This window comes from Lutjanus erythropterus, chromosome 2 (genome assembly GCF_056507025.1).
Source record: "Lutjanus erythropterus isolate fLutEry1 chromosome 2, fLutEry1.hap2, whole genome shotgun sequence".
Lineage (NCBI taxonomy): Eukaryota > Metazoa > Chordata > Actinopteri > Lutjaniformes > Lutjanidae > Lutjanus > Lutjanus erythropterus.
The window spans coordinates 38,662,784-38,680,933 of NC_139318.1; the positions used below are offsets into that span (position 1 = coordinate 38,662,784).

General features: G+C 39.9%; 1 protein-coding gene across 1 annotated transcript in view; it reads left to right on the forward strand.

Annotated features, from left to right (window-relative positions):
• The window catches only part of ephb2b (eph receptor B2b), a 168,971-nt gene that overhangs the window by 106,525 nt on the left and 44,296 nt on the right, over positions 1–18,150 (forward strand). The window contains exons 4-5 of the mRNA XM_084739239.1: positions 9,766–9,921; positions 13,811–14,146. Coding sequence (XP_084595365.1) covers positions 9,766–9,921; positions 13,811–14,146 — 492 coding nt within the window. The remainder of the gene's footprint in view (positions 1–9,765; positions 9,922–13,810; positions 14,147–18,150) is intronic.

Sequence of the window (18,150 nt, forward strand, 5' to 3'; positions counted from 1 at the left end):
GAGAGAGCAATATTTTGCTTGTATAACAGTGGTTTCCAGTCAGAAAAAGCTATCTGATGACAAGATAAGGTGGTGAAAATATTATAGATAGAACATACACTTAAAAACAGCCCACTCCCAAAAAAAAATAAAAAATCAATATCATTTTAGGTGGTTAAAATACATTTTGTTGCTGTTCACAGCAGTACACTGCTAAGTTCCTACACCACTATTCCTGCTACTTCTCCAAACTGGTGGCATGCCTGCCAGCCAGCCAGCCAGCCATCCATCTACAGGTAAAACACTGACTATGGATAAGTACCTCCTACAAGCCCACTTCCAAAAATTCAAACTATCCCTTTAAAATAACTTGGATAAGCCCAAGAAAGTGCCTGTGTCCTTCCTTCCATTAATTTTTAGTGATTCGGTCATACGGGGTTGCTCCCCTGGTGGCTCAAAGCTAGAAGTGTTACAGTTATAAATATTGAACGTCAGGCAGGAGTTTCTTAGAAAATAACCCATTTAAATGACCCTGTGCTCTCCTTGAGTTTGAGAGTAGCCTGATTTACACCTTGTAGGTCACCAGTGGTCACCCTCACGCGCTGGCACCGGCCTGGCTTACAGTGTGAGGAGCCACGCAGAGCCCCAGACCTGTTAATTGCACCAGACATGGTAAACCTAGAGGGAGAAATGAATATCTCATTTGTGTGCCAGTGTGTGTGTGGGGTGAAGCGAATGCCAGTTGTCTAATAGCTTTCACACAAGCCTGATTGAATTAGACGGCAAGGAGGACCACGTTCCTAATTGAATTGCGGAGACCCTGTGTTGCAAACAGTGCTAGCTAGTGTTCCCCGTGGAAGTGCTGAGGCAGAGGCGGGGACAGGCTGGCTTGTCCTCTCGCTCCCAGGAACACAGACACACAACTCGTGGCTGCTCTCCTCTGGTTAATCTGTGGCCATGACTGTCGTTTCACAAGGTTACGCTCTGCTTAGATGTGAGCGGTTCAAAGCTTGATGGTCTGTAGTTGTGGTGGCAGGATGGAAGAGGTAATGAGAAAGCTGCTGCAGAAGCTAACAGGTTGTCTTAATGTAATTTTCTCCTCTGAGGAACAGTGGTCTGTCTTGTAAAAAGAAACAATCTCTTTACGATAGCCCCAGTGATTCACATAAATAGTTTTTACAGGCAGCACCAAAGCAAATAGAGGGCCAAACTTGTACATAGCTCACTGTAGCGGCCTCTTTGGTCACAATGGAATATGGGGAAATACCCGGCATCCGCGCACACACACAATCCCTCTGACGCTAGCCATTTTCACCGCTTTCAGCACTTTTTCCTGCTGTGTTCACAAAACCTAGCACCTCTTATTTTTTTTTACCCCTCCAGCCTTTTCTCTTTCACACTGCACACCACACACACACACACACACACACAAACACACACACAAACACACACACACACATACACAGACATACACACACCTTGTCTGTCTTTGTCTCCCTTGTCTCTTCTTTAATGGTGTGTTCATTAAATAAAGCAGTTTTGGGGGGGAGGGTGGATTCGATCCTGAAAAGGGTGGACGAGGGGGGCAACAGGGGAGAGGGGGCTGGAGGGGTGTGCTGTTGTTGCTGTGATGCCCCAGACTGCCGGACAAAGAGTCTCTCTGTCGGGTGGTGTAGATGAGGGATGGAGGGTGAAAGAGACTGGATGGGTGTTGGGGTTGTGTTTTTTTTTTTTTTTTTTTTCTTTTTTCGTCAATAGGTGTGGCCTCAGGCAGGATTACCTGGTATCAGCCAGCTGATTGTCTGGTTGTGATCGTACAGCGCTGCCCAGGCAGCCATGATGGAAATGTCAAATGCCCAGTCTTTGTTTAGTCTCTCCCTGTGTACTCTGTGTGTACTCTGTGTGTGTGTGTGTGTGTGTGTGTGTGTGTGTGTGTGTGTGTGTGTGTGTGTGTGTGTGTGTGTGTGTATGCATGACTGCTGATTTGGTGAGATGAGCCAGAATCACAGGGTGTGTTTTAAAGATGAAACGATCACAAAAAATTTAAAGCTGCAATGATTAATTGATTAGTTGTGAACTATTAAATTAATTGCAAACTATTTAGATAATTTTATAATTCAGTTTGAGGGTTTTTTGAGGAAAAAAAGATTCCAACTTGTTATATGTGAATATTTTCTGACAGTACATATCTGAATATCTTTGGGTTGTGGACAAAAAAAGACAGTACATTTATAGACCAAACAACTAATCGATTTATCGAGAAAATAATCAACAGATTCATCAACAGTTTAAATAATCATTAGTTGCAGCCTGACAAGCAAACCATGATAAAAATCCTGATGATTAGTATTTCCATCTCAAGTTGGAATTATCATTAACACCATGTTTGATAACCATGTTTTGAAAAATTCACAGTAAAAAAAAAAAAAGCATCAATCAAAGTTAGTCAGGCGCAGCAGCAACAGGGGTTTGTTTAGGATGAACCCTGACATTACAAAGGACATGATGCCATTTCAAACCATTGAGAGGTTTTCAATATAAAATTGTAAATCCATGCTTTTTGAACATTTGCAGCACATCTGAACAATATGATGGTAATATTGATAACCATGATAACTTTGGTCACTATAAGCACAATAGAAATTTTATGTACAGCTTCATCTCTTTCAGTAGCTGGTCATGTCGGTATTCACTCGGCTAAAAACAACACTCCCTGCCTCATTCTGTCTTTCTTTCTGCTTGTGTCTTTCTTCTCTCTCTTTGTTTCATAAATAGTCCCACACAGGCACACACACACAGTACTTTGTAGGATTCAGATGGTTTTAGCTGCAGGTCTCGTCTTCAATGTGCTGTAAATCTCTCTGGCTATAATATTCAGGAAACCTTTGAAACAACCAGCAAATTACCTGCTGTAAAAACTGACTAGCACCCTGGCACAGAGACTTACCTCTCACAGCTCTTGGAGTACTATTTTTATTCAGTGAGTCTGGCGAAAAACCCCTAATTAAAGCCTTTATGTCACTATATGTTATTAAAAGTCATAAACATAGACAGAAGCAAGCAGCTGGGGGTTTGGAATGTGTGTGTGTGTGTGTGGTATTATTCAGATTGAGTTTTAAGACTCAGTGTTAGATTAAAGTAACATAATACTTGTTTTTTAAATGATCAAACAAAATTGGAAACAAAACTATGTCAACGCATTGGCAGAAGTTTTCACTTGTTTTAAGATTTATGCCTGCAGTGTCTCTGGAACCAATTTAAGGTGATCTGGACCTTTTGACACGGCTACCACTAAATTGAGTCTGAAGTGTTTATAAATTCTCTTAAATCTTTTCAGCGTGGCCTTTGTTTTTGACTTATTGCCACGTTTCATTGTTTGTCCCAGTTCCAGAATCCATGCTCGCAGTCCCCAGAGATCTGACAGCAAACAGGCAGTGTGTTTGCTTGATGAAATTAATGATATTAATAGCGGTGTGTGTGTTTTTTTTTTTAAGTATAGGAAGCAGGAACAACAGAGGAGCTGTTGTCAATGAATATTCTTGCAGTAATTAACTCAACTTGCCAGAAGGATATCTGAAGTTAGACGAGAAAACATCCAAAAAAACAGCCTTTAGCACTCGCATGTTGAGCAAGACTGCCAGGATGGTGATCAAACAGCTCAACAGCAGCAATCTGGGCAGGCAGGGAGGTAGGGAATTAAAGCTCTGATCTGTTTTTTAATCACTGCTCTCCACGTCGCTGCCTCTCTACATCTGACACCAGACAACTTTGCAACTCTTAAAATCTGTCATCCGCGTATAAAGTGGAAATTCCCCAAATATTTCCCTAAAATAATGACCGTGGCAGGGCAGGGGGGCATGCCAAGACATATAATACTGTGTCCTCTTGAACTGGATGGTTTTAACAAATACATTTTTCATGGATTTCTGAGGTAGCATATGAGAACACTGTGTCACAGAGGGTAATGCCACAAATTCATGACTGTTAGTGGTAAATAGTTGAATGTCAACACTGTTTACTTTGCTGTAATGAATTTTGTACTTGGCACAATTTGTATTATGTTGACACTGTGAGCCCAACTTCCAGTATGTGGTGCATGTTGGAAAAAACAAACCATCAAGCTGAATATTTTGGGAAGGATATTGTTCAATATATGTCAGTTTTGGTTAAAAGGGAAAATTAACATCTTTTTCTGTTTTTTTTAAAAGGCATTTATCCAGTATTTTTATTTAGCTTTTTCAACTTTATCTATGTGTAAAATGAAATATATAAGAAGTTCAAGCCAGGTTAAAGACAAAAATTGACAAAGTGGAAATAAGGATTGCCCGCTCGCCTGGGGCAAGTAAAATGCCACATCAGTCTAGTAAATCTGGAAACTCACCTGCCTGACTGGGAAGTGATAAAAAAGAATAAACTATTAAATTATTTTGATAATCAATTAATCGTTACAGTAATTAGTAAGTAAGAAAGGAGATTACACAGATTCACATTAACTTTAGTCTTTGTTGTTATTTAATGACCACTAATAAAAACAATTTGTAGAGGACCAAGTAAAAATTGACCTCCGGCAAGTAGATATCTAACCCACCAGCCTGACTGCATAAGTGAAAAAAACCCCCCATCATTGTTGAACCTTGAAAACTATGAAATAATGGTAGATAAACAAATCAAAGTAATAGTACAACAATAGAAATTTATTGGTGTGATTTGACTATATATTATTTAAGGGATTTCTAAGCCTAAAAATAAATTCATAATTTTCACATTTCACACAATGTACAGATAAAGTTGTCGAATTTTTTTACCTAAACAGAAAGAATACAAAAAGATACATTTTTTTATTCCTTTAATATTTTTTTTACAGTCAGTGGAATAGGGCTGGGCAATATGTTGATATGACATTAATATTGTCTTATCGTTATATCGTGATGTGGCTTAAGTGTTGATTTCTCCAGGTTTTAAAGGCTGTATTACTGTAAAGTGATGTAATATTCAAAACTTACCAGACTGTTCCTGCTGTTTTATTATTTGTCTTTACCCACTTAATCATTATATCAACATTACTGATGATTATTTATCACAAATCTCATTTTGTTAATGTTTTGTGAAAGCACCAATAGTCATCCATTGAATAATGTCACAATAGTTTATTTATACAAGCAGTTATAGTGATATTTGATTTTGTCCACATCACCCAACCTTATTTTATATACAGTTGGGTAGTTAAATCTACATCAATTATTTTCTATATCATCATCACCATGAGAAAATTTTATGTTATTTTCGTGAAAGTGTATATATCGAGATATATATTTATATCGTGGCTTAGCCTAAAAATATGGAGATATTATTTACAAGCAATATCTCCCAGCCTTACAATGAAACAGACTTACAGTAGACGATGTTTGGTGGGAAAATTGCATTACTTATTCATTTGCCATCCAGCAGCCACCACAGAGTATTTAAATACCAACCACTGTGGCAGCAAAGGCATCATTGGGCTTTATTAGTGCTAATCAATTGTATTCTTTCATTTTCCTCCCCATGCTGATTTTAAAGTCATTGTTCCAATTGTTTTGCACAGCCTGCACACTGTTGCAGCACATACATTCACTGTGTGCACAGTAACACGCCGAATTCCTTCGCTGAAAAAACTCCCAAACACACAGCCATTCCCCACCTCTCCCCTCTCGTCTCTTTGTTCCCATCTTTACACTTCTCCTCTCTCCTTCCCCCCTTCTCTACCTCTTTATACCGTTCCCTTTGGTGTTGCTCCTCCGAGCGCCACACTCCCATAGACCTCACTGCTGCTGCCGAGGTTCGATCCCAGTTCCCCACATAGCTGTTGCCTGGGCGTCATTCACAGAGCCCGTTGACTGGCAGTGTGAATGTCCAGGCCTCATGTTTCGCTCCGTACCCGAAACCTTTTCCCCCATCAATCATGGCCGAAGAAAAACATGTCAAAGTTAATACTCAGTGAGGAGATCTTTAAGATTACTTCACTTGTATTTTGGAAAAGGCTAAGTCTTTCTGCCACTGGCATTTGTGATAATATAACAAAGATAAGTGAAGTCACAGATGCTTGACATAATGTACGTTTAATGAAAGCAGCTTTTCCTTTAAACAAACTGTATCAGTCAAGTTGTTTAAGATCCTCTCCTTGAATAAATGACATGACCTAAGTATCAATAAAATTAACAAAACTTACATTGTGGTACACAGTTATAGATGTTAAAAGTATTTATTTTGAAATGGCATTTTAAAATGCCATTACAGCTTGAGCTGCAACACTTGGTCGAGTAATTGATTTTCAGTCATCTTTCAAGCAGAAATGTCCAACATTTGCTGGTTCCGGTTTCTTAAATTTAGGGTTTTGTTGTTTTTCTTTGTCAGTTATCATAAATGAGTCTGTAGGTTTTGGACTGTTGATTTGACAAAAGAAGTAACTATAAGATGTCACTTTGGACTCTGGGAAATTGTAATGAGTATTTTTCACAATTTTTCGATATTTAAATAGACTAAATGATTGATTGGTCAATCATGAAAGTAATCGGTAGATTAATTGGTGATGAATAGTTGCAGCCCTGGGTACAACTCATCTTAGACCCCATTTACACCTGCTATTAAAATTGGGCCAGTATCTGGGCACATTGTTCAGATTAATGTACAGATCATGCTTATCTACCTAAGATCTGAACACAATGCAAGCCAGACTACCTCCCGATGTGGACTGGCAGATTTTATCACATTTCAATCACGTACCATTTACACCTTGCATTAACATCCATTTTTCCTTATCTGGTTAATATATCCAGATACAGATCACATTTTAATACCAGGTATAAATAGGGTGTTAAATATATCTGTCCATTGGTCCGTGTAAAAGTGTCTGCATCTGTCACAATTTTTTCAATCGCTGTAATGGTGAGATGTAGAAGGTGATGGCGCTGAGTAATGTACGCTGAGTTACAAGGAAGGAAAAAAAGCATTAATCCCTGGCCTCTGTGACTACAGTGATGTGTGTGTCTAGTATAAACATTAGGATTGGACACGGACTAATTCTGCCTTGTGATTTGAACTCCTTTAAATGGAAGTTGCAGCTGCAGATGTTTCCATATTCCAGATGCTACAGTTGAGCTGTAATTGCCAGTGCAGCTCCCAGAATGAAATAGTGGCTGTATTTTTATTACTTTACAATGTCAAGAACTACAGTTATGTTACAGTAAGTTTAAGAAGAAACAGGGAAAAATCCATTCCCATAATAAGAGAGACAAAATGTTTTAAGTTAAAGTTTTTGTACAATATAAATCTCTCTATATATATTTTTTCTCTAGTGCAAACATATGACAATTTTACAGAATATGATGCATTAGGGCATTAATTAGGGCTGGGTGATATGAACACAATGAGGTTTTTGATAAATAATCATCAGCAATGTGGATATTATAACAGAGTGGGTAAAACACTCTGGTAAGTTCAGAAAATTACAAAACTTTACTGTTATTCGTCAAATCCAGCCTTTAAAACCAGGGAAAAAAAACAACACTTATATATATACTTACATCAGAATAAAGAAATCTAAGACGATATCTAGTCTCATGTCATGACATCAATATAATATGTATATGTGACCCAGCCCTATTTTTAATATTAGAACCACAAAAAATAAATGCACATGCCAAATCTGCTTTGATTGTGGATTTAAAAAAAATCTTATGAACCGACCATGTTTAAGTAAAAAAAAAAAAAAAATACATTTATTAGAAAAAGAACCATAAATATGTGGAAAAGCTGCTTTATTTTGTTTCCTTTTATCAGACTCAATAAATTATTACGGTTTTTACACTGTTACTAAAGAAAAACAACAGCCCTGACGGACCTGAGGGGTTTTAACTTCAGATATGCAGTGCGTCCCGTGTGTGAATTTTTCATGTTACTGTACTTCCAACACCTCTGTCTCAACACCTCTGTATTTTCTCCTTTATCGGCGGGGCAGGTGGGAGCTGGATTACCTGAAGCAAAACCGTAGCCGCTTTGGCCTGAGATATAAAAAAAGCTCTTGACAGGCTGCAGGTGCAAACACTGGAAAAAAGGTTATTTTTTTTAGCAGCGAAGGTTTAGGCGGAATGTGAGTCAGTGGAGGATAAGGGGATTTCACAGACAGCTAAGTTAGTTTATCACTGCAATGATGGACGCTTTTGGCTTCATACAAACAGATTCATCCCATATACAGCCCGTGATTCACCCACTCACATGGAGATACACAAATGCAGAATTTAATGGCAGTGTGTGAGTTTATCTTCACCCCTATCATGAATGTAACTTTACTCCCAGGTTTCCACAGCGAGGACCTTAAAAGGGCTCTTAACAGAAAGCAGGGCACTTCAGAGATTTCTCAGGCAACTAGAGCATGGTGAATAATTCAAAGCAAACTTACAACATGTTGCCATGTTGCCATGTCTGCAGAGGGTTGCCTCACATGCAAGGCTTCACTGATGTGTATTTATATGTCGGTCGTACTGATGTATATTTACATGCTGGACTCGTGGTCTGTGTTTTTTTGTATTTTGGTCACTTGATGGCTTCTGTTGTAATGCTAGATGTAACCAAATAACCGCTAAATGTAGCTCAAACTAAAGTGCTTGAAATATGGAAGAAATGTGAAAAAATGGAAAGAATTTCAAACTTCCCATTTTTCTTTCTCTTTATCAGATGGACTCTGAATGTAGATATAATATGGCTACAACTACTGAGTATTTTTTTTTATTGATTAATCTGCTGATTAATTGTTTAGTCTATGAAATGTAAAAACAAAAAAAAAAAATAATGCTCATCACTTCATCACACATCATTTCCCAGAGCCCAGAGTGATGTCTTCACATTGCTTCTTTTGTCCAACCCGAAGTCCAAAACCTAAAGATTCTTCATTCCCTGTCAGAAATAACAAAGAAAAGCATAAAATCCTCACAATTAAGAAGCCGGAACCAGTAATGTTTGACCTTTTTGCTTGAAAAATTAGTTGATTAATTCATTATCACAAGTAGTTCGCAACTAATTTTATTTTGATCGACTTGCCGATTCATTGACTAATTGTTGCAGCTCTATGACATATAGAAAAGAATAGATATAAGTTACTAATTTATTAGTTGATTGGCATAAAGTTAAACATTATTTCGTGTTGGGCTCTGACAAAGTGTGACTGAGACATTTTCTTTGCACTGTTTTCTGGCATTTTATGGCCTAAACCATTAAGCGATAAATCAAAAAGTAGTAGTTGAAGCACTACATCTTAATGTTGTCTTATAGGCTCACTTGTTGTGTCGCTGTTATACGATGAACGTTTTTGATTCAACAGAATTAATTCATTCACTTTAAAAATAAACCATTTGTTTTACCTGAAAAAAAAAGTTTATGTCTGGGCTGCCCTAAAGACAAGTTGAGGTAATTTTGTAATGATTCAAAAGCTTTTTTTTCCCAAACACTTCTCTAGTCAAGTTCATGGCCCACCAGTGGTCTGTGGCACATACTTTGGGAATGACTGGTTTAGAGAATTTAATAGTTGCAGCTCCAGACTGATATTTTTGTTTGTTTGTTTGTTTGTTTTGACCAAAAATGGCTCTTTTGAGAGTGAAGTTTGCAGACTCCTGGGTTAAGTTTGGGGAGAAAAGATAAGCTGATTCCACTAAATTCCTGTATAGTGTTTTTCACAGTGTTGTGCAGTTTGGAAAAAAGTGCTTATAACTTTTTTATTCTAAATTCTTATACGTATCCTCCTCTGTCTTTCAGCCTGTCCATCTGGCTTTTTCAAGCCAACTCAAGGAGATGAAGCCTGTATGCAGTGTCCCATCAACAGCCGCACCACCAGCGAAGGCGCCATCAACTGCGTTTGCCGCAACGGATACTATCGCACCGATTCAGATCCTCTCCAGATGCCGTGCACAAGTACGTATTATCCTGAGCTTGTTATGTGTGAACTTTAACTCTCACTCCACTCAAACACACATAGCACACATAGTACATGAATACGCACCCATAAAGCCTTTGATTTCAAATATGAACTTTCTGACACATATACATTTCACACCCACAAGCAGAAGAGCCCCAGGATCAAAGGACAGTGGTCATCTGTGTAGCTCCAAACACAGAAACCCTGTCAGAGCTGTCCCTCACAAGAACGCGGCGCTGACATGCCCATAGTGTGGCTGTCCACGGATCTGACCCAACACACAAGGCTCGGCCGCCCCTCCTCAACATCACACAGTCTGTACTCCAAGCCAGACCAGAGGTTACTGGGCCAGGGCGCGTAGCTTTGTGAAGGGGCAGGCTCGGAGAATGAGCCCGGGCGAGACTCTCTCTTGTCATGCCAATGAAGCTGTTTGAATTTGAATTTGAATTTGAGGCTGACACAGAGGTTGAGAATGAGAGAGAGACGGAAGGATAGACCAAAGCTAAAGTGAGCCAGGGAGGGGTGAAGCGTGAGGGAAAGACTCGCAGAAAGGAATGAAGAAGAAGAGGGAGACGGAGATGAGGTTGTGTGTATGTGAGAAGGACGGAGAATCGGTGCATAGAGTGTGGTCTAACTAAAACAAAACGGGGGTGAGTGAGAAAAAAAAAGCCCCTTTCAACGTTTTGGTAGTGTTTTTTCCTCACTCTCCCTCTCTGCCTGTTGAAAGGGAGTGAGGAGGGAAAAGATTTGATGGTCTCCAACAAAGGAGATTTGCATAAGCCTGGCTCTGGGAGTCGAGCAGCTGTTGTGAATGAGAAAGCAGCAGCGTCACGTCACCCGTATTAAGCGCAGCAGGGCCCGGCCTGATTAAAGCAAGGGAATGGGCCCATCAGAGCGGCCCGCCAGCTAATGGGGGGGATATTAGTCCTCCTCCCCAGGAAGGAGATGCCAAGGAGGAGTTATGTTTCCATGTATGAGAGACACCAAGAAGGGCACTCCAATGGGCTCCATTCCAGAGCCGGAGATCTGTTAATTGCTGCCAATTAAAAGGAGGTTAAATAAGAAGTGATCGATTCAGATTTAGGATGTTGTGGGCGGAGTGGAATGGTTTATCTCATTAGTCCTGGAGGGTACGTCGTTCCATAATTAGGTGCACATGGCTGTAAAAGATAAACAGTTCTCAATGTTTGTTTGTTTGGCCTGTCACTCAACATGTAGCAGCATGTGGAAAGTTTCCACCCCGTAATGCGTAGCTGCTAAGAATGTCTCAACAGGAGAAACAGTAGGTTTCTCCCCGCTGCAGTAACTCTATACGATGCTCCATGAGAAAACTGTCAAGAATAGATGTTAAGAAAACACTTGACAAAGTGGACACCAGCGTGGAAAATGAGAGAATGTAAATGGGCGTCCTGAGGGAAGAGACACTGCCAGCTTGGAACACAGACTCAGACCTCAAAGAGACTATAGTGTCTGAGTGAGTTTGTGGATTTTCTCTTCGTCTGTGTATGGGTTATTTAAGTTGTGGAGTTGGTAATTATGCCTTCTATGCCATAAACTACACAACACAGCTTCCATCATAAAATTAGAACAATGCTGTGGAATGTAGCTGAGGCAAAAGCACAGCATCCTTTAAGTCATGGCTCATGAGTGACATGATGTGATGAGATTTGATGATATCACCAATTAGGGATGTGAGTGATTAGTCATGTGGTTGATCAAACCCTTGCTAGTTGGCGTCAGAAATACTCGTCAGTCAAACTAATATTTAATACCTTGTTACTGTACAACGCTGTCTAACTGTTGCATCTAAGATTTTGCACATCCATGCTGCTCTAGCTGTAGTTGCAGCCCCATCAGGTGTGCACTAATGCTTGGATGTAAACCATTAAAGATGACATCTCGTAAAACCATCAAGGTTTCACAGTATTTTGATCTTGAAAATAAAAATAAGGCTGTCTGAAGGCTGTGTTAGACCGCACTGACTTATAACCACTTGATCACATTCAGCACAGGCCTGCAAGGAGAGCATGCTGCTGGTGCTAGGACCACTAACATTAGCCACACACTGCAAACTAAAATTACATTCTTTGTCACCCCTGAATGCTTTCTTACTTTTAGACTAGTTGACCAGTCTAAATTTAAATTTCCATTTAATTGACAGGGAAATTAGTCACTTGGAACATCCCTAATCCCAATGAAAACTACAAATGAAATTTACATAATCCAATTTTCAGCCCATTCTTAGCTCTTAACTCTCCACACTGTTTTTGGTCCTTTTTGTTCATTAGGCAGGATGTCTTATCAACAATAGATCACATGACTGCGACTATGTGAAAGGGATTGCGTCTAGTGATGAGCCCACAGGTATCCCCAAACGTTTTAGCATCTCTCTGCTCATTGTTTTTGTTTTGGTTTTATGGCCCATAACTTAACTGTTTTGATTCACTTTCATCAACCTTGCTTCCAGCAGCAGGCAGTAAAAAAGCTAAGATAAGCCCACTGTACAGAACCTGCCCAGCACCAAATGGCAAACAGACACAGTTGGCAACCAGCTGGTGAACATAGTGGAGCATTTAGCAGTGAGTAGCAGTGATACATTTCCCATAGGAGTTTGCTGAGTCCAAAAACTAAGCTAAAATGTGAATATCAGACTTACATTCTCCAGGCAGCCAAAAACACGATTCCAAATTAATGTTAATAAATACGAAATGCAAACTGAGGCAATTGTTTGCTTACATGATCATCATATCAATGTAAAGGCCTATATTAGATTAATGTATTGTTTATGAAAGAGGTAAAAAATAGATAATGCTGGTTTGAAAACTAAGGAAAACATTTTCACTATAATTTGGTGGAAAGCATGGACAGTATAGAAGCTAATGCGGAAGGGCCCCAAACCTGCATTCTTTTTAATGGCCAGCAGGGGGAGACTCCACAAGATGCAAAAAAAGTCCAATTGTATAGAGTCTTATGAGAAAGCGACCTTACCTCTCGCTTGCCTTATGACCTCAGTAAACAGTTTTCTAATGAGTTTATGGTCTCAATTACTATTTTCAAGTCTTTTTCAAAACACCATGATGTTCATTTTGTAAATTATGGTCTCATTTAGAGTAAAATAGATGATAAATAAGGGTATGGTTTAGGGCGTGGCCACCTTGCTGTTGACACAGTGTGTCCTTGGGTTCTCAGTCATGTCTAATCAGGAAAGAGGCATAGCAATGCTTATCCCTTTCCACTCTCTCATCCAAATATCGTCACTTCTGGCTCCAAAAAAACAATGCTGCGATGGCTCAAGGCTTAAAGACGGTAGTCCACAAACCAATGGACAACAGTTATTGCTGACAATGTCATATACACTGATATTACTTTTTATTACTGTACTTGAACTTTTGTCCACAAAACTAAACAAACCTAAACTAAACTCAACTTAACTAAGTTAAACAATGGAAGATGTCATAGATGTCATGTCCCCTACTTATGGTATAGTAGAAAGCCAGACTAATAAGAAAATGAGCTGTTTTATTTGGAGATCCCAAACCAGTCTTGTCATCAATGAATCATTTTACAGTACATTACTTTTTGGTTCCAAACTCCAAATTGGTTTCAGGAGAAAATGAATAAGGTCCATGCCCATTTTCACACAAACAGCTCTTCAATTATTTTGCTAAACAGTTTTGGCACAACTTTTCCACTTTCTTCCTTTTACTTTGTATTTAGATTTTTTTGTAGTTTTCTTTTTTCAATACAGTGTATTTGAAAGCTGAAGTATGCATTCGCAATTTGGTCCAATTGACTCTACAATTTGATCAGTTTACTGCACAAAATGTCTGTGCACTGGTTCTATCACTTATGTGTTAACTCCAGAATCTTTCTTGTGTTTTGCAGCCGTCCCCTCAGCTCCACAGACTGTTATCTCCAGCGTGAATGAAACCTCTGTGATGCTGGAGTGGATGCCTCCTCGGGATTCTGGGGGCCGCGAGGACGTCGTCTTCAACATCATCTGCAAGAGCTGCGGCGGAGGCCGTGGAGGCTGCACCCGCTGTGGGGACAATGTTCAGTTTTTGCCCCGTCAGCTGGGCCTGACAGAACCCCGGGTCTACATTAGTGACCTGTTAGCCCACACACAGTACACGTTTGAGGTGCAGGCTGTCAATGGGGTGTCAGATCAGAGCCCTTACTCCCCTCAGTACGCCTCAGTCAACATTACCACTAACCAGGCTGGTAAGTGGGCCCATCTGTCTTTTTCTACACTTTATATTCCCCATGTGGTTTTCTCTTCTCTTCTCTTCTCTTCTCTTCTCTTCTCTTCTCTTCTCTTCTTCTCTTCTCTTCTCTTCTCTTCTCTTCTCTTCTCTTCTCTTCTCTTCTCTTCTCTTCTCTTCTCTTCTCTTCTCTCCATCTCTTTCTTTTTTCTGTCTATTTCTGTGCTGCTCCTTTGTCTCTTATGCCCTGTACAGTACCTCTTCATCACACTCATTCCTCTACAAGCACATAATGCACTGTACATAGACCTCCACTAAGTAAGTTTCCTCCCTCTCCTGTATGGTGATGTATGCAGATTAAGAGCTCTGAAATGGGGAGGAGAGTGCTGTTGATGATGTGACAGACAGAATGTGATGGCCTGCTGGTCTTTACACTGTGACCTCATCACCATGTTTTTCAGACTGTGGATCCGAGAGCAGCCTAGCTGCTGTCTCGCCACTTCATCTACTGCTCAGTGATTACAGTCATATTTTCATCCACCCACTTGATTGTAGTGTTCCATTACAGTAAAAAAAAAAAATAAAAACACACTATATATATTTGGAATGGACAGTAAACACCAATATGAATTGGCCCTATGGTATGATTTTGACTGTATTGTGCTGACTGGTGGAGTCCTCATTTCACTTGATCATAAAAAGTGTCCCAGGATTCGTCATTATCAGCCTGCGTGAGCTAATCTTCTGGAAAATGTGAAAGCCCGTGCTGCTTTGTTTTTAAATGCAGAAATGGCTGAAAGCGCTGCACAATTGAGCTTGAGCACCGTGCTTGTGTAAAATGTAGTGTGGTGCTGGATGAGAGACTACGGACAGAGCCGACTAAAATATTGTGTTCTAGTTTCTCCAAGTTATCTGTACTTGGTTCACTGCATTGTCTCTGCCACAGCCTCTCTGCTGACTTCATTCAGTGTGTGTGTTCATGTCTCAGGGCTCAACAATAAGGATTGCCCGCTTGCCCGTGACAAGTAAAATGCCACCTCAGGCTAGTAAATCTAGCAACTCACTTGCCTGACCAGGCAAGTGGTAAAAAAGAAAAAACACATTGTTTTTTCCAGAGCTGTAACTAGAAGGGAGTGATCCATCTCACTTCATTCTCATCTCTCTCATTTTGAGAGTTGCACATGCACAGTACCAATCAGGTACTTGCAAGAAAACAGCAGCAGGTAGAGACAACATTAATGGGCTGAAGCACAAGCGAGCATTTCACTTATCCTAGAAACATGAGTTTAGTCTGATCTGAGGATGTGGGCAAAGCTCCAGCTATGTGTTGCGCAGGAAGTTGCAAGTTTGAGAGCGAGGCTGAAAAATGGCCTCATTTTTCAAAAGCTCGTCAAGTTTTTTTTTATTTTTTTAAAGTGTTGCTTTAGTAACAAGAGCTGACAGCGTTGCACTTTTGGATGGCAGCTAAGAGCACTGATGACGACCTCTCCTCTGGGGCCTTGCCAGTGCTTGTGTGAAACATAAATGCTCAAGCAAGTCAGGTTATCATAAAACTGTTTACCACAGTGTGTCATGTTTAAAAAAAAAAAGTGTTACTAGTTCCTCTAGATGCTGTGTTATTATTTGATAAGTGCAAATAAATAAAACAGTTTGTACAGGAATAAGTAAATGTTGACTTTGGGCAAGTTGATTTTTGACCCACTTGCATGACGGGGCAAGTGGAAAAAAAACATCAATGTTGTGTGTGTTGGAGGAATTCAGCCCTGAGGGGAGAGACTGCCGCATGATAATAAATTACACAAAATGTTAAAAGTACAGATGAAAGAACCAACAATGTCAAAGCTTTGCCAGATTTTAAGATGTATGGCAAACTAAGCTTAACAGACAACAGTACAGACAGCTTTCGTTTTTTCGTGTTTGTAATAATTTTCTACAGCGCACACAAAAAGAAGGAAGAGTTGGACATGGACATTCGGGTTTAAAAAGTCAGGTGGTAATACTTGATATACTTGAGGAAAGGTGTTGTACTTTTTTCTATTTAAAAAGTTCCTAAAATACCATTGTACTATGTGAAATATGTCCTATTAATGAAGTTATGAGGACAATAATAGCTGGCTTGCAGTTGTATACCAGTGTTTTATCCCTTCAGAAGTAATTATATTGAAAGTTTAAGAAAAGTAAATATTAAGTGAGGTCAAAAAATAGATAAAGCAGGATAATGTACTGACAAAAGACAAGCTGAGGTAATTTTATACAGATTCTAAAAATATAAACTTTTCGTGCCAAACAAACTTGATATTAAATCAGTTGTCCTTGAGAGAACATTTTAAATAAGTTTAAGATACTAAGTTGAACCAACAACTCTTCAAGCACTGACAAACATTGCAAACAAAATGTTTTTCCTTTCTCATTCTCTCAGTTTTTCACAGAGAACTTCCAGCTTCAGCAGCTCAGATTGGCCTTCATCATAGTTTGCAGTGTTTTCATTATTGTTAAATAAGTTAAATAAGTAAAATAAGTTTTTCTCTTACATTGTCTTGGGAGAGTTTTAACTCTCACAGAGTGCATGCTGGGAACTCTGTTAATATGCTGACTGAACATATCATTTTAAAAGACTTCATTTTAGAAGAACTCATGTTTATATGTTCTGAAGTGTTCTGAAAATAAATGCTAGTTTAATTTGAATTAATATAACTTGTATATTTTCAATAAGTTAATGAGAAAATATTAGTTGATTCCACTAGATTCCTGTATGAATTTTTACAGTGTAGTAACCATAGCATGGCATAGAGGCATAGAGCTATGTACATGTTATGTATGAGCTACCTTGTAAACTAAAACACATTCCACTATGTTCTGAGGTATAATGAAAAGCAGGTTGGTGACTTGGGTAACATTTTAATCTGTAGGATCTTCTAGAAGTATACCTCCAAATCTCCTTCAATCTCTCTTCTGCGATTATTGGAGCTTTGCATGCTTTCCACTGTGTGGTTTGCGGTTGAACTTGGCCGCATCTGTAATTATTTCACAGAGGCAGCAGCATTGATTTGCTCTTTAATTGTCTTTATGAAACGCATCATTTGGCGTGCCAAGCTTCTCTCCCCCAAGTACTGATGAGCGGGGGGATACAGGCCAGGCTTTATCTTTGGGCTGGCTTTGCATCCCATTACCAGCATACGTAAGTGCCTGTCATCTCTCATCATCCATCCATCTGCACTCAGGGCTGCCTTCTATGACTGAGCTACCTAAAGCACTGTGTTACTGTGCTTTTTATTACAGCGGACATATTGGGTTTTGTTTAACTACACTCTCGCTCTCTCATTACTTTCCTGTGGAATTCCCAGATGTCCAGATGCCTGCATGGAAGCAGTGAAATAGGAAGGGTATACAAGCTGGATGAACACATTTAAGAGGAGATTTCTACATGTAAATTGACCCCATCATGGCAAACTTTAGTGTTTACAGAAATCTGTTTGTGTAGAAGCTCCATAAAGTGCTCTGTTACAATGCCGAATCTCCGAGTCACACTAAAATGGGGGTCTTTATTCAAACGGCGACCCCTTTTTATTGTCTGTTTTGATTTGAGTCACTGGTGTGGTGGGTTAATGAGGGCCTGTGAGTGCAGTTAAGCGTTGTAATGAGGCCCCTGCCCCACTCTTTCTCACTGGGCCACAATAAGTCTGCCACCCCAGCCCTTGGCTTCTCTGCTTCCCCTGCCGTGGGGTCCTGGCGGAAATTGGGGGGCTCTGCGCCCTCTCCACTGAAGTGCCCGTCACTTTGGATTAGGCAGCAAGAGCTCCCGTCAGAGGGAGCTGTGAAAAGAACTCAACTCTTGCTTGCCCCCACTCCACTCTCCCACCTTCCCCCATCACCCTGCAAAACCAGGCTCACCCCTGGGACACGGGATTGCAGTTTTGCGGTGCTATGCTACAGGGCTGGGGTCACCGGGACCAGGAGCCCATAATTGCATCTGGTTTGTGAGGCTTGGAGGTTACATAAACATCATGTCACCCCTAATTACCT